We start from the raw sequence: 24,463 nt of genomic DNA on the forward strand, positions 1-24,463 counted from the left end.
AGGGCTGAGGAGAGATTCCTGCCTGAAACCTTGGAGGAACTGCTGCCACTTAGTGCAGACAATATTGAGCTAGATAGACCAATGTTCTGACTCACTACAAGGCAGTGTCCTATGTGCATTTAAAGGAAAATCCCTGTTCCTGGTTCTATGGAAGGGCTGTAGAACAGTGGCTTGACATGCAGAAGGTCCCGGGTTCAATCCCTGGCACCTCCGGGAACTCCATTCCTGAAACCATGCAGAGCTTCTGCCAGTCAGTGTAAGCAATGCTATTAAGAGGACACATGATGAGGAAGGCTATTCTGGCAGCCCCACAAACACTGGAACATTCACACCAGGGAGAGGAAGGAAAAAAATCAACAATGGAAATTGAAGGAGACTTGTACACATGTTTGCTTTCTCAAATCATCCTAGACGGTGAATGCAACAATGGAATGAAGGGTGCACCAAAAGAAGGGGGGAAATACCACCAGCAAATGCAGCACATTATGGATTTCTCCCCCTTTAAAAAACCCTTAAAAATAAACCCCAAACCCTGTGAATACCATACTGAATTGCAACTACAGTACACTTAGCTCTCAGAAACAGGGGTGGACACAATAAACGTGTCCACAGAACAAACTGAAATGCTCCAGAGACTTGAGAAGTGCTTCGGTGCTGTCTGCACGACAGATTTATGGAAACCCATTGACTTAAAAATCAGCACACGCACGCATGCACGCACATGCACACGCGCGCACACACACACCAGATCAGGTCTACATAGAGATGACATCTTGATCTCGTTGTTGTTGTTCCTTATGACTCTTATTATTGCTGTCTTAAGATACAAATCTTTACAGACTATTTCAAATCTTCCAGGGCAGTTTTCAGAATACATTCCAGCACTTTTCAGGAAAGAAAGCAAAACAGATGACTGCTTGGCAAAGAAAAGACTTTCGACCTGGTATTATGAAACAACCACATTGCAACATCCGTTGACAAATTACTCCCCGTTGAAACTAAGGACTGTAGGCCCCTGTCTAAGTACAATTCGCTCGTGGCTAACGTGTTGTTTTCATGAGGCTTAGTCATGGCAGAATTTCAGATGGATTGGAGCCAGTGCCCATAATCTGACCCTTTGAAGCAAGTGAGAGGTTTGCAAGAGCACAAATCTCCCACTCGTTTCAAACGGAGGTTATGTATAATGGATTGCTTGTGGGTTTGTGGCACAAGTGGATTCCCCTCCAGCCTTTCTCCCACAAGGTAGCCAACTGTCTCCTGTGAAGTTGAACGCTGATCCTCAGAGTCGTTCACATGCCTTACAAGAAAGTGACTGGGAAATTGCTCCAGAGAATTATGAGTAATTATAATAACAAGAGCATTCATATAGGGCACTTCAAGCGGTCAAATGCACTTCACACACACATTGTCCCAGGACTCCTTGCAATACCCCTATAAGGTGAGACATGTTATCCCCTCATGGCTTGTGTAAGGCCATGGAATTGTACGACAAAGTGAGATTTGAACTGGGGCTTTGCATGAACATGTGGCACACTATCTTGAGTTTCTCTCTGCAGTTTCCTCTCGCAGCAGCTGGGGAAGTATGGCCAAATGAGCAGGCTTGCCATAGATCAGGTCCCCACCTCTGCATGAACAGGGGCAGTGGTGCTCATTGGGTGAAAAGGTGTGAGACCAACAGTAGGGGGAGCCAGAGCCAACAGCAGGCAGAGCCACCTCTGACTACTTGTAAGTAAGAGGTCAGGTGGGGAGGGGGAGGCTACCTGAAGGCAGACCAACGTTAGAAGGGCTCTATTTGTACTAATGGACCCATAGGGGAACTTTGTTAGGGCATAAATTGGACTTGCACATTGGCATCGTGTTTTCTTGCAAATAAAATGGGAACTGTTGTAGTGTTCTTTCCTTTGTAGAAACATTTCTTTTTCTTTTTAAAATACTGGTCGTTTGAAGATTCCCTAATTTTCATAGCTGTCTCCCCCCCCCCAATATAATTTAAAGATCAAAATGTTTCAGCTGCAAGGAATGTTCCCTTCCCTTCAATGAAAGGAGACCCTGAATATGTAGCTGAATATGGACTTGGTCAGTGGTTTGGTGAACGCAGTTGCCAATTTGCTGGCTATTCGGATTGGAAAGTGGAAGTCGATAAAGAGACAAGACGACTGCTTTTAGCAGAATTCACCATACTCCTAAACAGGCTTGCCCAACCCATTGCCCAAAGATGTTTTTGGACTAAAATATCCATCCGTCCCATCCAACACAGACCTTCTGGATGGGGCTGGTGGCAGTTGTAGTCCAAAACACCCAGAAGGCACCAGGTTGGGCAAGGGTGCCCTGAAATGATAAGGAAGCCCCCATTTCCTGCCTTACTTGCAGAATCAGCCCCTCTTCTGCCTGTCATAAATTCCTGTGGCTATTTTGTTATGGAAGTTTCAAATGCTTAAAGAAATCCCAAAACAAAAGGAAAATCCAATCATCTAAAAACAAAACACAGTGTAATAGTAATAATAATAATAATAATAATAATAATAATAATAATAATAATGGTAAAACTATTTAGGGGTTCACATCCATGAGGAATCTGTTGTCTCATACCAATGGGAAGGCCACATTGGATTAAGTCATCACATAAGAAAGAAAGAAAGAAAGAAAGAAAGAAAGAAAGAAAGAAAGAAAGAAAGAAATATCTACCTACCTGATAGGCTACTATAATAGCACTAATAAAATGGCACAATGTTTTCCCTTTAATCAAAGGAAGCAGTGACAAATATTTGTTTACAATATCACAATAACATGATATTAAATTAATAGCAGGTTCATACAGCCCTGGGTATTTGGAGCCAAAACTAGTCTAAAAAGTACGTATTTTGCTTTGGCAATGATCCTTTATTTAAATCTGAGACTTCACATCGCTTACGAAGAGAGAGATCGTGTTAAAAAACAAAAACAAATAAATCATTGGATGAGGTCGCCCTGACATAGATGTCATCAGTGATGTACAATCAAAATAATGTTCATTTTCTTTGTGTTTCTTAGCTATACAGTGTGAACTAAGCCATGTTCGACAGTGTGCTGGTGACAAGATGGAGGAACACCAAATACTGGCTGCATTGAGTCTAGAACATATTGGATTCACTTATCCCCTCTTCTGGAAGTAGGAACTGGGCAAGAGAAGGGGGGAGGAGCTTCTATTTTGAACAGCAATTGCTTCCATCAAGGAGGCAACACTAGAAACTGCTTCTGAAGGGTTGTGAAAGGGATCAAAGTTTTTTTAAGGGCATGGGTATATGTACGATGGTCTTAAACAGGCTTAATGGGTGTTCTCTTGACCTAGGGAATCTGTTCTGCAAAAGGGAACTGGGATAATTATTTTAAACTATGGGTAGTTAACATGGTAGCCTCCAGATGCAGTCAGACTACATCTCCCATCAGCTCCAACAAACAAGGCCAATGGCTAGGGATGATGGGAGCTGTAGTCATACACCTGGAGGGTACCATATTGACTTTTTTTTACACCTTTATCCCCACTTTCCTCCATGGAGTTCAGTCCACTTTTTATTTTTGCACAGCGCCAGGTTAGTCTGAAAGATGTTGGGTTGGACCAGGGTCACACAGTGAGCTTTGTGGGTGGAGAAATATTTGAACTTGGATCCCTGCAACTTTGGTCCAAGGATGAGGAAACCGTTGTCCCCCAGATGCTATTGGACTCGAACTCCCATTGCCACTGGCCATTGGCTATGCTGGCTGGGACTCCTGGGAGTTGGGGGTCCTGCACTGCCTGGAGAGCCACAGGCTTCCTATCTGGTCACTACGCTGTACCACACTGCAGGTGCTGTGCCATAATAGGGAATGCAAACTTGAGTTAAGGGATATTTGGGGAGGCCGGTGTGGAGCACATGGAGGTCATTCCACACAGGGATGCTGGTGGCAGTTCTGCCATGCATGCTTCCAATCTCCCCTACTTGTGCTTACATTCCCTATTCAGGAATAATCCCTGAACAGGGCTTCAACAAGGAGGATTTCAGAGGAAGTCCCAGGGCTCATTTAGACAAGGGCTGGCACACAGCAGGAGAGCATCTGCCTTGCATTCAGAAGGCCCCAGGTTCAGTCCCCAGTGGCCTCTCCAGGCTGGGAATGTCCTCTTCCTGAAAGCCTGGACAGCTGCTTGACAGTCAGTGTAGACTATAGTGAGCTAGATGGACCAAGGGGAGAAGGATGCTTCCTATGGTCCTAGGATCCCTGGGAAAGAACCACAGTTGGTGCTAGATATGTATTTATTGGGTGGATCAGGGATAGGTAACAGTGCCCTCCAGATATTCTCTGACGACGACACCCACCATTGTCTATTTTTTGAGGGTTAAATGCTTGTTTGAGGCTAGACGGGCCAGCCTGTTTTTGGAAGAGTAGTGACACCCTTTTCTCCACTCACTAGACTCTCTCTGTGTGTGTGTGTCGTTCTCTTAAACTGCTGTCCTCGTCCAGTGATATTTACACTTTTTAATGTACATAAGCAAAACAGTTGATGGATGGGAAGTAGGGGGCAGTGAGGGAGCTGCGAGCTGATCCCCTAGTGCTGGTACTCCTAATGGAGAATTAGGGGTGTGTTTTTTTTTTTAATCAGCTTATTTTAAAAGGCCTTAAATACCCATTGTTACTGTTAGCTGGTTTCCTCCCCCTCATCACCACACAACCCTCTTTGATTTCTTCTGCTTCTCTTTCAAACAAATCATTATTATTTTCAAAAGAACCTTTTTTCGATTCTTCTTTTCATCACCATATATAAAAATAGCTATTGGAATTATTTTTAAAAAATGAAACGAAGCATGAAAATGGAAGTGGCTTCTCTGGAGGATAAGGAGGCAGTTCACAGGGTTGCTGCACACATCGTTTGTTCCTTTCGTGGAAGAGAGATGTGGGGAGCTCCCACAGTCCAAAGGAGCCCCATAGGCATTTCACAGAGTCCTTCCGTCCATCTGAATGGACTTAGGGGAGGGGGAGATCATTCCCTTTCCTCTCTCCTCCTGACAACGGTCACATCAGAGGGGCTCCTCATCCTTTCTTCCATAACCTTACGGCTGCTTTGACTACTTGTACTGAGGTAGGTCACCAGCCTAGAGAGAAAACACGCTACATTCTAAGGCTTCAGATATGAGGTCTATAACCAGCCGTGACACCACCAGTGACCTAAAGAGCAACCACCAGATTCGGAGAAGACATCTCCACAAGGAGAGAAGCTGGCTGCTAAGAAGCTCAGCCAGCAGCATCAAGTGCTTTGAGGCTTGGCAGGAGATGTCCACCTTTTAGCAAACAGGTCTGGTTCACATGGACACACACTTTTGATAGCATATGTGCTAAAACTGGAACAGGTACAGGATGTAAGAACAAGCCTGCTGCATCAGGACAACGACCCATCTAGTCCAGCATCCTGTTCTTCCAGTGGCCAACCAGATTGGCACCACCTCAATTCTGTCCCCCACCCTCCAAAATTTTTTGACACATACACACCTGTGCGGCGTTCCACATTTCGGGTGAGAAATGGTCAGTGCTAAAGCTTTGCATCTATATAGTCTCCTGCTCAAATTCTAGCATCTGCAGTTAAAAATATCTCAAACCGGAGGGTTTCCTCTCTGCCTGCAACCTCCAGGAGCTGCTGCCAGACAGGGCAGAGTGGGCTTGGCTTGATGGCTTACAGAAGGGAGAAAGTACAGCTCATCCCAAGCATGTATGGGGAGGGCGCATAGCTCAGTGGCAGAGCACTTGCCTTGCATGCACAAGGTCCCTGGTTCAATCCCCGGCATCTCCAGTTTTACTTGGGAGAGACTCGCTGTCTGAAACCCTGGAGAGTCCCTGCCTGCTATTGTGGACAATGCTGGGCTGGATGAGCCAATGGGTCTGGCTCGGTATAAGGCATCTCCTTATGTTACCTAGAAGTAGATTCCACTGAAACAATACTTTCCTCTTCTGTATAATATATTTAAGGGCAGTAGTTTAGTGGAAGGGCATCTAATTTCCATGCAGAAGGTCCCAGATTCAATCCCAGGCCTTTCCAGGTAGGGTTGGAAGACACCTGTGTCAAACCCCAGAGAACTGCTGCCAGTCAGTGTTGACAAAGCTGAGCAAGATGGACCAATGGTCTGACTTGGTATAAGGTAGCTCCTTGTATTTCTATATTTTACAGGCTCTTCATTCAGTTGCAGAGCCCTTGTTACACATGCAGGAATCCCCACATTGAACCTTGGAGCATCTCCCACCATGAAGGATCTCTGGTACCAGGAGAAAGACTCTTCTCCACCTGAGACCCTGAGGAGTTGCTCCAAGACAAAGGAAAAGGGTCATGGCTCAGTGGTGGAGCAGAAGGTTCCAGGTTTAATCCCTGGCATCCCCAGGTAGATCTGGGAGTGACCTCTGTCTGAAACACAGGAGAACCACTGCCAGTCAGTTGAGAAATACTGGGTTAGATGGATCACCGGTCGTACTCGGCATAAGGCATGTGAAGAACTGGATGCTGGGAGTGTGGATTCCACTGAACAGCCTTATTTACAAAGTGATAGGACTGTCCTCTCTGTGATGAAATCATTTGCACATGCAATCATCACATGATGTTTTCAATCATCACTTGATGTTCTGGTCATCAAGTATGCACAGGTGTGGTGAACCAGCTCTGAATGATAAAACTGGAAAGAGAGCAGCTGTTCAGTAGTAACCCGTGACCAGTAGTAAGTAGTCGCTTACAGGCAAAAGTTTCATCTTTAGGTGACCGGTGGGCCCTGCCTTTTTTTTGCTACAACCCTAACAATCTTTAAAGTTCCTTTTAAAAAAAACAACAACCAAACAAACATGATATAAAAACAACTCTTGACACAGTAAACCTCTACACAAGTTAACTAGCAACTTGCCTAAAAGTCAAGTTTATAACACTAGGGTGGGGGATGTCATCGACAACCGCTACTGGGGACGAATCCATGCCTGCTCATCGTCATTCCTCTTTTGGAGTCTCAGGGGTGAGCGAAGGAAGAGAGGAAGGATGGAGGGCGAGGTGGTCTGACGACACAACAACATGGTTCTTCTACAAAAAACGCTTCTTGAGGTAGAACATTGCTTTCAAGGTTTTGGAAGTGCTTTACATTGGGACGATGGTGACAATAAAGGAATACTTTAAAATAAAAAAATAATAAAAAGTTAACCAACAACCAACATGGTAGACATGGAGTATGAACTTCTGAGGTAGTACCACAGCTTGTACTGACCAAGTGCTACTCTACTTTGCTTTGAAAACAAAAGGAAGACACAAGATACTTTGCTTCTTCCCAAAAGACATTCAATTCCGGTTGAGGTAGGTTCTGAATTTACTCGAGATGTTAGTCCAAGTATTTTCTTTTTCTTTCTTTTTTTTCAGTAGACCTTGTTGTAGGCCTGGGTTTTTTTTTATTTTCTCCTTTTTCTTTTTTTTGACACAGTCGCTTTGCCTTTAAAATAGTTCATCGGCAACAAAACATCCTGAGAATTAGAGACAGAGAGACTTGAAACACATCCGACAAAAATGTCGTCAAATACACCGAGAAATTTGGCCAACCAACTGAGCACCTGAACGTTGTTTTTCCTCCCGGAGCTGGGTTAGAGGGGAGGGTCCCGTTCCAATCTGTTATCCCGCCACATTTCACAATGGCAGATCTGTGGGAGGAGAGTCATCCTAAAGCTGCCAACTGAACGTTGGTGAACCAAGACGATAAAGAGGTCCCCATCTCGGTGTCTTATGGAGTTGGCCAAGGAAGGCGCCTTGAGAAGCCACCAATGCAGTAGCTGTAGAGCGAACAGCTGGGATCCACGTGGGAAGGAATGTACTAGGAGGCCTGAGACAAGTCAGGAAGAAAAAACTTCATGGAGCTTCCGCAAGGCTGCCTACCGATATAGATATAGATATATTTATATATATATGTAATAAAAAAATTAAGAAACATATCGCAGAAATCTTAAAATTGACCTGAGATTGATGAGTCGGTTTAAAGACATCGCCAGGCGTGGGGGGTGGGGTGGGCGTGGGGAGGGGAGTTGGTGGCTGGCAAAGTCCCGTTAAGAGTCTTCAAAGTCTTGGCAATTATCCTTCATTGGTTGGAGCTTGGTTCAAAGCTGGCTCATCTTGGCTGGCGTTGAGGAGGGGCCTGCCGGGGGCCCCCGAGTGCGGGGGCTGGAAGAGGGTGTCGCTCTCCTCTTCAATGATGCTGAAGTCGTCCGGTGGAAGCATGGAGGTCTGGGTTTCGTCATGTGAGGTAGGAGGAATATGGTCCAGCTGGGAAAGGGGAGTGAAAAAAATGGCTATTTGAATACCCAAGGAGAAGACTGACTGTCCTCTTAAGATATTAATAATAATAATAATAATAATAATAATAATAATAGCAGGAGGAGTTGCCTATCCCAGAACAAATGGAAATCATCAAGGGGCATGGCTTTGTGGTAGAATACATGCAGAAGGTCTCAGGTTCAATCCCCGGTATCTCCGGGTACGAATGGGAAAGTCACTTGACTGGAAGTCTGGAAAGTTGCTGCCAGTCAGTGTAGGCAACACTGAGCTGGACTGTAGCTTCCTATGAAACCAACGGACATTATGAAAGGCTGTGGCTCAGTGGTAGGGCACCTGTTCTGCATGCAGAAGGCTCCACATTCCATCCCTGGCCTCTACAGGAAGTGCCCCCTGACTGAAATCCCAGAGAGTCACATCCCTGTGATGGGCGGGGCCAGAGGCAAAAGTGGGCGGTGCACAGAGTGCCTTGGTACAGCAGCCTAGGTTTTCTGCACACGCCTCTCTCCGGCCTCCAGGCAAAAAAAAGAGGTCAAGGACACATCTCAGCCAGACCAAGACATTCAAGGAGAGTGCAAAGCAGGCCTGATGGGGTGTGTGGCATGGGGGGGGGGAAGCCTGGAGAGGGTTCCAAGGGCCAGGCTAAAAGGTGTGGAGGACCGCATTTGCTCCCTAGCCCCAAGGTTCACCGCTGCTGTTTCAAAGTGTGGCAAACAAACAGAAGCCCCTCATGTCCCTTCCTTACCACAATCTCCTTGTTGTGTTGATCAGGCGGGGGAGGCGAGGCTGGGAAGAGCCTTTCCAGTTCATTCATATCCAGCTGCTTCCCGTTTGCATCTGGGTTGTCCCTGTCCCTCTGAGCAGATCCGTTCAAGGTAAGGCCTGCAGCATTCCTCTGGCTTCTTGGGACCTGTGGGGTTGACAGCTGCTCCTGGACATCTTTACACACCAGCAGCCTGTGGAGATGAGCAGAAGAAGAACAACAATAGAACCCTCTCTAGCAATGTACCATCATTTAAACAAGAAGTCACCACACTGGAAGTCCATGAGAAGGGTAGAGCGTCTGTTTCACATGCAATAACTCCCAGGATCAATCCATGGTGCCTCCAGGTAGGACGGGGAAAGACTTCAGGGTTTCAGGCAAAAGAATTTCCCAGCCCTGCCTGGAAAGCCCAGGGAACGAGCCTGAGAGCTTAAGCATTTAAGAGATGTCCTCTAGCCCTGAGCTACAGACCTTCCAAATCTGAGTTTCGTCCTCTCCCTACACACAACATGGTTCTAGCAGAGTGCTATGGACATCATATGAACGGGATGCTTATAGATGTAGACTTGGTTTGGATAAATATATTGACATTTGGAAGATGTCTATACAGAATCTAGGAGGTTATTAACAACCATTTATGTGTTAGGACAATAATATTACTCATAAATCTATATAATAATGTATGGAAATGTAACTGATTGTAGTTACTGTATCATATTTTATCTTTCTTAATGTATTTTTTTGCATTTCTCCCTCTTTTTTCTTTATTTTTTATAACTGAAATTCTTTTAATAAAATATTAATAATAACAAAAAAGTGATGATGGGAGTTGCAGACCTATGTTTTATCTCTCTGCCTCCACCCTGATCCCAGGTTCCGAGTTCTCCTTCCAAACTCCCTCATTCCAAAGCTTAGGGAATTGCAGAAAGGGTAATTGGTGCTAGCTTGCCTTCAATAGAGACACTCTATGCTACCCAATTTAGGAAAAGGGCAGAGGGAATTGTCGCAGATCCTTTGCATCCCGGTCATCATCTGTTTGACTTACTTCCATCTGGACGTCGCTACAGGACTTTATACACAAAAACAGCTAGGCAAAGGAACACTTTTTTCCCTTGTGCCATTAAATTGTTAAATTCATAGTTGTGTAGCGGAAGGGGAGGCCAGTTATGGGTGGGGTTTCTTTGCTGTGTCATTGTATTGTGAGTGGAACAGTGTTTGTATAAGGTATGTTTACATTGCAATGTGGCCGAAGCAAAATTCCAAGTATGTTGGAATATGTACCCGGCCAATAAATTATTCCTATTTTTATTCCTATTCCTAGTGGGGCAACTCAAACATGCAAACCTCCCCAGGTGATTTATCATGTGTGGGGACCTGTGAATTTCATAATGTGAGACTCCCAAGGCAGTATATTCTATGCCTAAGGCATCCATCTCCCATCAAGTGCCCTGCAGATGTTTTGGACCACAACTTCCATCATCCCTGACCACCAGACATGCTGGCTAGGGCTGATGGGAGTTGTAGTCCAACAATATCTAGAGGGCACCGGACTGGGGGAGGTTGGGCTTAGAAAGAATGCTTGTCCTGCTGCTCTGGAACATGAAAGCAGCCCACCCACTCCAAACGCAGCCAGTGGAGAGAGCCATACCTTCCTCGGTACCCAAACATGAGGAAGAGGACACAGAAGATGATGCAGGTGACTCCAATGTGGATCCCAATGATTATCCCAGTGGCCGACGTCTTATTGGTTTGCCCGTCCTTCATGCAGTTGCACGGTGGGTTTAGCCCTGGGATGAAAAGGAAAGGTGTAAATGGGAGGCAGGGCTCCATTAGGCATGGGAAGTTGTCAGTACAAGACTGTCTAGGCTGGCTGGTGGTGGCCCTCTGGGTTTCAGAGAGAGAGAGAGAGAGAGAGAGAGAGAGAGAGTCTCTCCCAACCATTGGAGATTGAACCAGGGACCTTCAGCACGCAAAGGAGATGCTCTACCACTGATTTAAAGCCCTTCCCCTAAAAATAAATTAAGATGCTAGTCCTTACGGTTCTATGAAAAAAAAGAAGGACTGAATTAAACTGAATTAAATAGGAAGCTGCATTATACTGAGTCCAACCAGAGATCCATCAAGCTCAGTAGGGTCCACATTGACCAGCAAGAGCTCTCCAGAGATTCAGGCTGGAGTCTTTCCCAGCCCTACCTTGGGGATGGAACCAGGGACCTTCTGCATGTAATGCAGGTGCTCTACCAGTGAGCGATGGCCCCCTTCATTCTATGCAAGCTGCCAAATGCTGGACCCCATATTTTGCAACAGCCACCCTGCAGAGTGAGGGCCTCTGAGCAAGAGGGGGGGGGGAATCTGGAACTCTGGTGGGTTGGGCTCTTGCAGAGAACTGGTCAGAGAAAGGCTTTGAACCCAGGAGCAGGACAAAAACATAGGATGGAGAGATGAGTTGAGACAGTTAACACAAGTAGCAGGCTTGGCAAATGCGAGGTGTGGGAAGGGGAAGGGAACAGTCAGGGACACAGAGAGGAGCAAAACTGGTGAGTAGGGAGGAGAGGTTTAAACATGGCCAGGAAAAGTCAGGCTCCTATCAGTGGGTAGTAGGTGAAGCACAGCAAAAGGCTAGGCCCCAGCCATTTGGGCCCTTTGTTTTTTCACAACGGAAAGTGGCTCAATGGGGAACGCTCCAGCCAAGCTCCCTGACAACTAATGGGTCGGCTGGTGGGAGCTGTAGTCCACAACATCTGGAGGGCACCAGGTTGGCAATAGCTGCAGCACTCTGGTGAAAAGGTATCACTCCATGGGGCAGGAGAGAGGAGGAAGGAAGGATAGCCTGCTGTTATAGAGCCTTCTCCTTCACCTAGTGATTTGCAAACTCCACATTCTCTTTCCTGCCGCTGACAGTAAGGTAGATGAAAGGGAAACTGACTCTCACTTTCAACTCCAGCAACGTCCCCCTCCCACTTCGTTGTAACGGCATGACTAATGGTGTCACTAAACCAATTCCAGACCAGAAAGAAAGAAAGCTTTGTCAGGGATCTGCTGCAATTTCCAGCTGAGATTAACATTTACTGCGAAGAAATAAAAAAGAAACAGCAAACAGGAACCTGATCACAATGGGATGTTGTCCCTAGAAGGATAAATAAGACGGTTCTCAAACATAAACCACTTTTAGAAGATGTGTCCCAAAACAAAAGCAGCGCTTGAACAGAGCCACAGAGTTTTACCAAAAGCAAGATTTAGAGGGGAATTTGGAAGCTCCTGCTTGGGTAAAACATCTAAACATCCATTATTTATTTATTTTATTATTACTAATTAAACCTATTAGCATTTTCTTCTTCTTCAAAAGTAACTCAAAGTGGCTTGCAAACTTCAAGCTTGATAACTTGCACCACAGCAGCAATGTGGGGAAACTTTCGACATATTGATCTCCCTCTCTGCGTGTGTCTCTCAGTAAAACAGCTTTCTTTTCTCACCATCCCCTCCTCAGCCAAAGCTTCCCCAACCGTCTTTAAAGACCACCTCCCTCAAGGCTGCTCAGGGCTGCTTGCCCACTCACCTGTCCTTTCGACAGTCTCTCGAAGGGACACAAAGCGAACAGTGGCATTCCCATCACCATGCTGGTTGTAGGCGAGGAGCTTGACTTCGTAGACGACTGATGGGTCTGGGAGGAAAAGGACAGAAGAGACGTCGACCTGAGCCTAAATGTGGTTAGACCTGCTGTGCTCGCTTGCATTGGGGGAGCCTTTTTACAGCCAGAGGGCCGCTTCCCCGCTCGGGCAGCATTCCAAGGGCCACAGGTGAGAGCTGGGAAGGTACAACCTTTTCTGTATGGGACAAAACTTAAGATACATCTGTAAGACATGCCTTTGCATTCTTTTATCATTTCCCTTTTCTTTCCTTATTTGGTTTATTATTTTTTGTTTAGATTAGTTTTTTTATTGTATTATGAAAAGTCTTAATAAAATTTTATTACTGGTGGTGCAAAAAGAAAGGGCCCTCACCAAGGAAGGCAAGTCAGATGTTGTCAGCCCTGAATGGTGGTGAGGAACAGGGAACTGGAGAACGCAATACTGACAGGAGTGGAGGAGGAAGAGGTGGGTTTGGCAACTCCAGTGGGCCTTCGTTTAATCTATTAATTAAATGTATACTCTATCTGTAAGGTTTTCAGTGGTTGCTCATGAGGAATCAGGCGGACGCAGAACTTCTAAAAACTAAGTTCTTTATTGTGCAGCTATTTACAGTGGAGCTAAAATAAAGACGTCCAGCTCATCCCTCTGCAGAGTCCGGGAATGTATGTTTCCAGTTCTTTGCCCAACATAAGAGGTGCGGGATCCTGAACCCCCACCTCCCCCCTCTACGTCCTTCCTCTCTGCCCAAACGGGGCGATGGAAAGGGTTCCTCTCCCCCTCTTCCAGCTTGGTGCAGAGACTCTCCATCCCTGCCACAGCCCCTGCTCCGACTTCCTGTCTCCATCTCCCCCTCCCCACTGGAAGAGTGGTCGCTTCCTCCACTCGAGGAGGATGACGAACTGTCAGCGGAGACGGGGACTCCCGGTACTGCAACCTCTCCAGGATCGCTTGCCGCTGCGGCGGGGGTGGTTTCCTGACACTATCCTTCCCTCCTTCCCCAAGGAATCCTGAGGTGCAGGCTTCTAACATTTTCTCAGCAGCGCTAGGGACTAGTTGCTTGACCCCTTGTGTCTTTTATGTTGTCACACTCCCTCTGTATTTTATGAGAATCTGTATTCCGTTACGTATTTATCTAACTGTTTTGATGCTTGCTTTGCACAGTCATTATGATACGTATTGACGTTTTCGTTCTATGTCACAAACCACCCTGTAGCCTTTTGACGAAGGGCGGTAGATAAATTTAACAAATAATTGCAATAATGGAAATGACGCTCACCGAGCTGAGTAATGTTGCAGGACGTGATGTTGTTGGCCAAAAGCATGGGCCCGGTAAAGTGGGGAAGGTGGACTTTGCGGTAGTAGAGCTTGAACCCTTCGTGCTGGCCCAGTTTGATGGAGGGCTCCCACGTGGCCTGGATGGTGGTGCTGTTGAGGACTTTGATGAAGAGGGACGGCATGGCCGGCACTGGAACAAAGCCACACAAAGAGATAAGGTTGGTTTTGCCCTTTGATTCCTTTTTTACCCCTTTGGTCCCCTTCCCTTGGATTCCTTATAAGCCGGACGAGCCATTCTCAAAGCTCCTCATGCTTTGGTTTAAAAAAAAGATGAAGGCTGAGGCTGATGGGAGTTGTAGTTCAAAAAGCTGGAGGGTACCAGTTTGAAGAAGGCTACATAAATCAACCATTGGCCTTGTGACATTTCTTACCGTAGTCAGCCATGGTTTATTCTGAACCAGTGACCCTCAAATGTGGGGAGCGGCTGTCAAAACAGTGTTTTGGACACACTATGGAGCTCAAAGTGGTTTTCTAAACACAGGGGGCAGATCCAGCAAAGAAACTGACTTGTAAATCAAACTGGGACAGAGGGACTGGGCTAATGGGTAACCGCACCTGCTCATCCATGGCGGGAGATGGAAATTAAGGTCTAAACTTTTGTTCCATGGAAGCAAAGCTGTTGTTTTTCAAAACACACACACACACACACACACACTTTAGAGCTTTGTGTGGTGGGATGGTGTCGAGCATCGAAGAGGTATGTGTGATTTATTAGCGTGCGACAAGACCTGCAGCCCTTAACTCACAGGAAACGAAGTGCCCTGACTTCTCAAAGCTCCAGAAAAACATGGAACTTTATGAGGCAGAAAGCTACTGCCTTGAACCGCAAGGTTTTAGGTCAAGGTTTTCAAAGGTTTTAAGCCTTGTCAATCTCTCCGCTTGAAAAAAGGAGGAGGCCAGGTTAATGGGTGGTTCTGTCCTAGAATGCTGAGCGAAGGGATCTGGAAAGATGGGGCATTGCTGAATGCCAACCACCTCAAGGGTTTTTTGTGCCCTTTGCCCAAGACATCCACAGCTGGCAGGTCTTCTGTGCAACCCTTGCATTACAGAGAAGGTCAAACTCTGTTGGTTTTTTTGCCCTTATAAGAATTTTTAGTACTTTGGTTTTACGAGGTCTTGTACTGCAGGTTGATTGTTGTGTTTGTGTATGTTTTGATCATATATTGTAAGCTGAGGGCTCCTTTGGGGGCTGTGTGGCATGACTGAAATGCCAAAATAAAAGAAAAAGGCAGTAACAAAAATGTCACAAGCTGCTGCTAAAGTAGCTTAACAATGTGGCATCATACTGAAATCCGTGGCCTATGATGGAAGGACCCAGGCAGACTTCCTGCAGAAATCCTAACCATTTTGGTTGCATGTATGTCTTTCCTTGTGATGGCTCATGCAGCTTGGTTCACTCACTCGAGCCATTTGGGGTTCTCTGCTCTGCTCCTTGCTGCTACATGGGTTGCTGACTCCTGCCCTCTGAGTTCACTAGTGAATCTGCATGCTTTGTAATTCCATGCAGCCTCAGAACTTGGCATCAGATACAGCAGTGACCAATCTGTGATCCTCTGCTGTCATTTAAAAGCAGACAACAACCAGCAAACAAATTTCTAGTTGTTAAGGATGCATAGGAAGAAACTTGTGCTGCTGGTGGTAAAGGAGACAATAATTTCTGATGTTCCAAGTAAGAGAAGGGCTGTAGTTCAGCAGCACAGTGTCTGCTTTGCATGCAGAAAGGTCCCCAAGCTCAATCCCAGGCATCTTCAGCCGGGGCTGGGACTGTCCCTGGCCTGAAACACCTGGAGAGATGCTGCCAGTCAGAGCAGACTATACCGAACTAGGTGGACCAGTGTTCTGATTTGGTGTGACGCAGTTTCCTATGTTCCTAGTCAAAGGGGGATGTTTCAGCACCCTGGAGAGCACCTCACCCTTCCATGTGTCCAGCCCTTTTCCAAGAAGGTCCTAGGTAGCACACAGCAGATACCAGATTGCCCCTGCAGGCTCCGGCTATGCCACTGAACCTCCTGTGTGTTCAGTGCTACATCTGTAAAGACTGCCCATACAGCTGCGCTTCATAGGAGCAACTTACGAGCTGTGCAGATATCAGGACCAGGACCCATGAGGAGTTTGATGGGCAGGCAAGAAATGTAATTATGTAGTTATTCATGATTTACTGCACTGCATTTATATCACACTTTTTCTTGTTCTCCAAGGTGGCATACATGGTTCTCCCCCTCCTCATTTAATCCCCACAACAACCCTGTGAAGTAGGTTGGACTGAGACACACCAAGTGGGGATAGGAGTCTTGGATTCCCAGGTCCTTGTCCAACACACTAACCACTACACTGCACCGACTCTCTATAATATAATAGATTGTATGTTGCTATTAATAAATAAATAAAAAACTTGGGCCACTTAAACAAAAATTAGCAGATTACTTTAGAAAAGGGATATGAATAATAAACACACCAGAAATTGACATGAATTTGGCATGCAAAATTGATAGGCAATGGAAATAAACTGAACCATGGGATGAGCTAGTCACACATAAAAATGCTTTATACCCAATCAGACCATTGACCCATCTTGCTAAATGCTGTCTGCTCTGAGCTCAGACAGGGGGGTTTCCTGGTCTTGCTCCTAACCAGTTTTTATCGAGAGGTGTCTCAGATTGGACCTGGGACCTTCCATATGCAAATTGGGTCCTCTGCCACTGATCTGAGTTCCCTTCTACAGCCTAGCAGGATGATAAGCTTGAACTTCCATTTCTCTTCGGCCCTTTTATTCATCCTTACCTTCTCCTAGCGTGCTCACCACCACGACGTCAGAGGCCTTGCTTGCCCCACGAGAGGTATAAGCCTTTATGTAGAAGCTGTAGCTCATGGAGGGCTCCAAGTCAGTCACAAGCTGCTGGAATGTATTTTTGCTGACGGCTTCCTGGTACTCCATCTCCACAGGGTCTGAAATGCAAGGGGAAGGCGTAAGAACATAACCGGAGACTGCAGGATCAGGCCAAGCAGAATCTAGATCAGCATCCTGTTCTCACAAATGCTTCTGGGAAGCTGGGAAGCAAGACTTTTGTATTTATTTATATTTTATTGAAGAATTGCAGTGGACAAATAAAGTAAAAGGAATGAAAATGAAAATGTGCTTGGAACTGGAATACAACACGATATATAAGTAATGTTATTATTACAAAGTGTATACAATCATTAACATGCCTCTATAATTTTTGTAAATGCATTCCAAATATCATGATATTTAACCATGCACTATCAGGTTCTTCTTCTTCTTTTAATTTTTTATTTTATTTTGACAAAGTAATAATCATAAATAAATAAGAATAAATATGTGCACCCCACCACCGAGACCGTTCCATTGTAACTATCCAACCTCCCAAAATTTCAACACCTCTTGCGATGGTTTGACCCCTTTCCGTTTTAACAGTACAAATTCTACAAGCACCCTCCATATCTCCTCAAAATCATTTCTCCTGCATATTCCCCGTCTTACCAGAATGGCACATGTTAATTTATCATTAATAGCTACATCCCACACCTCTTTATACCATTCTTCCATTTTATATTCTGCTTGCCCCTTCCACTTCCTACCTAGCTATAATAATTCGTGCAGCTGTCAATAAGGCACAATCAGCTTCTAAAAGCAATCTGTTCATAGGTTGCAAGACTCTTATTCTATCCACCGATCAAAGCAAGCATGATTTCTATTTCAGATACTGGGAAAGCAAGACTTGTGATTCCCAGCGACTTTCCTTCAGGGCAGACTGCCTTTTTGACATCTCTGAAATCCATCTGGATTTCCTCCTGCCACCCAGCCGTCCAGATCCTGAGCGTAAGAGCACCCTCCTCTCCATCTGGCACTGTTCGCAGCTCTCAAAAATCTAGCTGCAGAGAGCAAGGCCATGCTCCAGTCGTAGCTTGCCAGCCCCAGGATGTGGCGCAATGGCAGAGGTGTGCCTGATGCCACTCTGTTCACCGTCAGGAGCTTGGCTCTGCTCCCTTGCTTCCTGCGTCACCAAACAAGGCACCCTGGTGGTTCCAAGCCACAGACCTACTCTCTTCCCAGGAGACAAGCGATCCAGGAAGGTTGCCTGGTGCCAGGGCCTGTGGTGAAACTCAAGATCTGGGGAGATTGTCATGCAGGGAAAGTCTCCATCTGAGCTCCCAGAATGCTGGACTGTTGTCTTCTGTTTGGAGGGAGTCACCGTGTCACAGGCTGTGGTGTGCTGGACCTCACCACTAGGTGGCAGAGCATGTCTACACTACAATCATGGGCATTCATTCATTCATTTCCTCTCTCTCTCTCTCTCTCTCTCTCCCCCACCCCACTTCCCACCCTTAGCAATGTCAGCTTGCAAATGATGCCAGCGTGATAAAAATAAGATAGGCACAGGAGAGCCAGTGTTCAGTGGTTAGAGTGTCAAGAGTAGGACCTGGGAGACCGGGGTTCGAATCCTCACTCAGCCATGAAGCTCACTGGGTGACCCTGGGTCAATCAGTCACTTGCAAACCCACCCTACTTCACAGGGTTATTGGGAGGAGGAGGAGGAGGAGGAGGAGGAGGACCATTTGTGCCACCTCTTTGGGGGAAGGGCAGGGTACAAATGTAATAAATAAAACAATGCACACACGCCCCTGAAACGTAAATGGGTGACCTTAAACCAGTCACCCAACTCCCAGAGCCTAACCTATTTCATAGTGTTGCTGTGGGGATTTAATGGATCTAGTCTGAGGAGCACTGGCACTGGCTACAACCCAGTGTGATTATATTGATTTGTTTATTATAATTAATGCATTTACACCCCACCTTTTTCTCCAAGGAGCTTGCAGTGGCATGCATGGTTCTCCCCCCCCCTCCAATCCCCGCAACAACCCTGTGAGGTAGGTTAGGCTGAGAGGCAGTGACTGGCCCAAGGTCACGCAGTGAGCTTAATGGAGAAGCGGAGATTTGAACCCTGCTCTCCCAGGTCATAGTCCCACACTCTGAACGATTACATCACATTTTTAACACTATTGCTATAACTGTGAGCTGCACTGAGCTCAATATTGTTGTTGGAAAAGAGACATGGGAATATTAAACAAAACAAAACCACAACCCTGCATCCTGCCCTGTGAGAATTTCACTGACATTTTACCTCCCCTTTGACAATTTTTGAAGGCAATTGGCAGCTTCCCAGGAGGAGCAATTCCAAAGAGCAGATCTTTGCCTATTGTTCTATCCTGGAGGTCCCGACAGCTAGGGGGGAGGTGTGGCCTACAAGAGAGCAGTAACTCTGGAGGCTGAGCCTCACACTTTCCACCAATCAGCCCTCATAGGCCCCCAAACTACGCAGGTGCCCAGTGCCACCTTTACCCTAAAGACTGAAAGAACAAGCCTTGCGGCCACTTGTGAGCTCATCGCCATCACTCCTGACTATAATTCCTCATTGGCGGTGATCACCAGCGTCCTTCCCCTTCCCTCTCACACTGAGCAACCCACTCAGGTTGGGCCTGTGGTGGTGCTATACAGCTCCCCACCCCCTCACTGCCACCCCTGCCATGACAGGGCATTGCAGAATAATTTTTCAGCACAGCGCTAGTATCAATGCCCAATGGACTGTTGCCACCTCACCTGCTGCTCTCCTGATGTGTAGGACGTAGCCGATTATCTCCTTGGTGTTCTGCAGTGGCTCACTCCACAGCACTTGGATGGTGGTAGCCGAGACGGTCGTGGCTCTCACCTTCTGGGGCGGGCCAGGCAGCCCGCCAGCCCACAGCACCGTCAGCCTGGCGCTGGCTTGGGTGGAGCCGGCACTGTTCTCCGCAATGCACTGGTAGATGGCCTCGTCCGCCTGGCCGATGCTGTAGATCGTCAGCGTGCTGTGGGGAAACCCAGCAAGGCCATCGGGATTAGCGCTTTCCAGCAACAAACCTAGAAATCCCCCAGCCCTTTCTCCCTCCCTCTTTCCCTTGGCCAGCCATATCTAGGTTAATCCTGATGTGTCTGAAGAGGATGTAATGAAAGGCTAAGGCTGCTTAGTGGGAATTTCACTACAGCTCCTCCCTCTTTTGGCTGTGGCAGGACAGGAGAAAATGTAGAGGATTGTTGCCTGGGATGGAAACCCGCAACCCAGTCAGGAAGTACCATATGGATTATGTTAAAGGCCGGGGGGGGGGGGATGAGGAGGTGATATTGGTGGCGGCATTATCCAGCTCTGATAATCACACAGCTCAGCTCTGCCTTGCATTAAAGAGCCACAAGCATTTAAAATCTCAAGGGGAAAGGGCAAATTCCCAGAGGAAAAATAGGTAAGTGCCCATTCATGCGATTGTGTTCTGCACCTGGTGGATGTGCCTACAGCACAGTGGAGTGCACATGCAGCATACATATGCACAGAGAGACACCATGACATCTACATCAGGCATCTCTTCCTATATACATAGAAACGCAAGGCTGTTGTCGCACAGCCCGTTGGAGGATTTGTAGTGCTGCATCGCAATCCTGGATTTGAATGAAGAGAAGAAACCCAAAAGGTCAAGAAAAGCAAGCTCAGTAGTTGCATGGGGTGGGAAGGGGAAGCTGGGGGGGGGGGATGGCGAGGTGTATTACATATGCAGCAAATTCAGATGGTGCATGACAGGTGCATTGATGCAAGTAGGCCCACACACACACACACCCCTTTAAAAATCATTTGTATCCCACTTTTCCTCCAAGGTGCTCAAAGTGACACGCATGGCTTTCCTTTGTGTTCCTAAGTGTGCAAAACACCTCACGTACATTGCCTCAACAACCTTTACAGCAAGGGTGAGAACATTAGGCTCTCCAATATATTGCTCCCAGCTCACATCATTTTTCCATATTGGATCCTAGCTCACATCAGCCTCAGCAGCCAGCATGGCCAATGGAGACCAGCAACATCTGGAGGCCCACGGTTTCCCCCCCCCCCCCCGCTGTACAGGAGTTCCCCGTTGGGGTCCATGTAACCCACCCGGGTCGGGTCGGGTCTGTGGCACTATTCACAAAATAGAAACTACCATAGAGATATCAAAACTTTCAAAAGCAGAGGGGTCCTTGGCTTGGCTTTTGAAAAACAGGAGGTCCAAAGTACGTAGCTAATTGGGAGCCATTGCACTGAAGTCTAGAGACAGCAGTGGAGAGAGTCCAGTGATCAGGGGAGCCACTGAGGCAGGTTGGTTCGTGGCTGGCCTGGGGTTGGAAGTGGAGGCTTTCAGCTCATCACTCGTGCTCTCAAACACTCCATCACCTGAGCTGGCTGAAGGGAACCGCCTGCTTTGCAACTGCTTCCATCCCAGTGGGAGGAATAATTAAACCTAGCTTCATAAAAACCAGCGCCACACTTGACTATTGATGAAAGCCTGAAGACGACTATGCCCTCCTTGCCAGCCATTGCATGTTTAAAAACACATTTTCCAACAACAGTCCGCTTTCAGGCATGGGAAGAGTGGGCCAGTCAACAATCGCTCTGCTTTTTGCAAGCTCTGACATGCCTCTTTTGAAAAAATCAGGCTCAGAACAAAGAGGTTTGAACGACTGTGATCAAACGCTTTGCAAGAAATCACAAGTGACCTTCCAATACTTGATCTCCCAAAGGTCTCCGATCCCGTTTATCCACACTGTGTCATTCCCTATATTCTGATTGCAAGGAGCAGGCAACTTCTGAAGCTAGAATTAAATGGTACTGAGCTTGCTCAAACCCCAGTGTGGCAGCTCAAGGAAAGTTGCACATTTAAATTTGCTCAGTCTACTCACGTCACAGCGTAATTGCTACTGGATTAAAAGGAGCATACTACAAATCATAGAATCATAAAATTGTAGAGTTGGAAGGGACCTTGTGGGTCATCTAGCCCAACCCCCTGCAATCTGGGAACCGTTTTGCTCAATGGGGGCCTCGAACCCATCACCCTGAAATTATGGGTCTCATGCTCTACCAACTGAGCTATCCCACAGGCAAAGCTGCCTTATACTGAGTCGGACCCTCAGAACATGTGGCTCAGTATGGTCTACAGTGACTGGCAGCAGCTCCCCAGGGTTTCGGGCAAATAACTCTTCCCCAGCCCTACCTGGAGATGGTAGGAATTGAACCTGGCACCTTCTGCGTGCTAAGCAGATGCTCTCCCACTGATCTGGCACTGCAGGACTTTATTTCTGCACATGCCCCTTTGCTGCCATTTCCTGGCTACAGACTGTAGGATGAAATGAGGCAATTTGTCCCCACAAATGCTTCCTTGTCACTGGGGCCAAAATTTGGACCTTTCTGCCTGCTGGTCCATTCTCTCCTGCTCTGCAAATGCCCAGAACCGCAATGACCGACATTGTTTCCTTGGAAACATTAGCAAGAGGTTTGGCTGATGGGGGTAATTTTGGTGGACTGGCCATAAGATCTCCCCACTGCCACAGGCTCAACATATCTGCTTAAGTTGCCACAAAGACAAGAAGGAAAGAAAGGTCACCAGAGGCTGAGGGATGAGGTTGGGGACAGGAGGTCCCTAAGCCTCTTCTTCACTCAGGGACAGATGGAGGGATGGAGGAATCTGTCAATTTCAGTTTCTCTAATCTTACATCCAGTTCTCTGCATGTTCATATCAGTTTGCATTTTATATATGTATATATTTAAAAGTCCACATGAAAATCCATCAGCATTTTAGTGAGAAGTTCTCCTAAAATACATATTTTGGCAACATAACTTCCTCCGAATGTAACTCATTTCTGAATATTATTTTCACTAATATATGCATGTTTGTGCATTTTTACCTTAGAAGTCAGGTGCGTTTTTGTGCACATTACTTGGCAAGAGAACATCACTCCAAAAGTCGGAGTATGGCTGTGTTTCGGTTTGCATATTGTTTGGAGAGGTGGGAGTTAGGTAGGTTCACCTTTAAATGCACAGATGTCACCAAAAGCCCCCGAGGGGATGGGGGCAAGGCTGCCAAGGGGTGCAGCCTAGAGACAGTTGTGAGTGGCAGATGGAGAGGTCTGGGGGGCTGTATGTATATGGGGAGGCTCCCAACTTCAGCTTGCACCCTAACTCAGCTTCCATTGGTGGGAGTGTCCTGAGAGCAGAGTTCTGCTCGTGGGATGCTACTTCAGAACAGGGGTGGGCATTTTCATTTATCTCTCTTCCTCCCTGCATTCCTTTTGCCCCTCAAAAACCTGCTCTGGGGAGTTGGAAACCACAGCGGAGCCATATCCAACACAGCTCTAAGCTAAAGTCACTTAGGAGAATCCTTGTTCCGCTAGCAAAATGTTTTGTGCCTGTGGAACATGGCTGCACAAACCATAAGCAGGTTTCAGGGGGCTGCGTAACCCCATAACAGAAATGCACCATCAGAAATGCACTGTAAGTTTCTGTTCAAGAGGAAGGGAGCTCTCAAGCGCAAGTCCTGCAACGCTGGGAGACCAAATCCTCACAAATGTGGAACAAACACTGTGTGTGGCACTTGTAAAATTGCAAGCTGCGGTAGAACAGGCAGAAATAATATGAGCGTTTGGAAGGCGGCAGGGCTCCAAAAAAGAGAGAAGGTATCACCTTCGTCCCAAGGGCGCCCCCTAAAGGGCTTCCCAGACACAAGAAGCACTGCAAGAAATTCGCCATTTCCATGTGGGGGTCACTCCCCTCCCCCAATTCAACAACAAACGTTAATTCTCTTTTGTGGGGAGGTGCAGAAGGCCTAAGGGGGAGGGGGTGGAATCACAGACATTACGCCAAGCCTTTTTGCAAATCAGTCCAGTTCTAATTTATGCTCAGGCACCATCTGGCGTGTGTGTGAAACTGTCTCCGTGTAAAGACGACCAGCCTTCATGTTTGGGGTGGGGTGGGGTGGGGGGGTTGCTAGGTGTGACAGACATGATAGAGCAAAGAGGTGCCCTGAGGCTGTCAAGGAGGGGGGGCAGCCTCCTCTGTCATTGTCAGCTGTCATCCCCCCTCCAACAAAGGAAATGTTGTTGCTGCTTAAAAAGCAGCTTCACACATTATGAAGAAACAGAAGCAGAGGAGAGCATGGAAGAGCTGGAACTCAACGCAACTGCACAATCTGAAACCACAAGGCTCTCTGAAAGATGCTTCAAAACTGCTTTAGGTGTCCAATTTTGAGTACCAAGAAACCCACGAGTGAGTGGTGAGGAAACTCTGACCCAGTGTCCAAATGTGGCCCTCCATATCTTTCTATCAGGCCCTCGGGGCTCTTCACAAGCCATGCCCCCACCAGCCCTGCTGCTCTGTGGAAGAACCAGCTACTGCCTCCTTCATGTGGGCCAGGGAGGAAAGGAAGGCTTGATGCTGGTTGATGTATTTTTCACATAGAGGAGAGGGAGATCCCCTTTGCTACAGCTATCCAAAATGAGTAACCGCTCCCCTTTGAAGCAAAGCCCATCACTCTGGGACATCTGCTCTCTCGAAGAGCCAGGCAGGTAGTGGCATTCACAGCCTGTCTATACTAAAA

General features: G+C 46.9%; 1 protein-coding gene across 1 annotated transcript in view; it reads right to left on the reverse strand.

The window, feature by feature from the left end:
- Positions 1 to 8,027: 8,027 nt before the first annotated feature.
- The window catches only part of IGDCC3 (immunoglobulin superfamily DCC subclass member 3), a 100,766-nt gene continuing 84,330 nt past the window's right edge, over positions 8,028 to 24,463 (reverse strand). Inside the window, exons 8-14 of the mRNA XM_033168002.1 lie at positions 19,635 to 19,882; positions 16,799 to 16,963; positions 13,959 to 14,147; positions 12,610 to 12,714; positions 10,702 to 10,840; positions 9,036 to 9,246; positions 8,028 to 8,281 (exon numbers count right to left, since the gene is read on the reverse strand). Of these exons, the coding sequence (XP_033023893.1) occupies positions 8,090 to 8,281; positions 9,036 to 9,246; positions 10,702 to 10,840; positions 12,610 to 12,714; positions 13,959 to 14,147; positions 16,799 to 16,963; positions 19,635 to 19,882 (1,249 nt within the window). The 3' untranslated portion in view covers positions 8,028 to 8,089. The remainder of the gene's footprint in view (positions 8,282 to 9,035; positions 9,247 to 10,701; positions 10,841 to 12,609; positions 12,715 to 13,958; positions 14,148 to 16,798; positions 16,964 to 19,634; positions 19,883 to 24,463) is intronic.

This window comes from Lacerta agilis, chromosome 13 (genome assembly GCF_009819535.1).
Source record: "Lacerta agilis isolate rLacAgi1 chromosome 13, rLacAgi1.pri, whole genome shotgun sequence".
NCBI lineage: Eukaryota > Metazoa > Chordata > Lepidosauria > Squamata > Lacertidae > Lacerta > Lacerta agilis.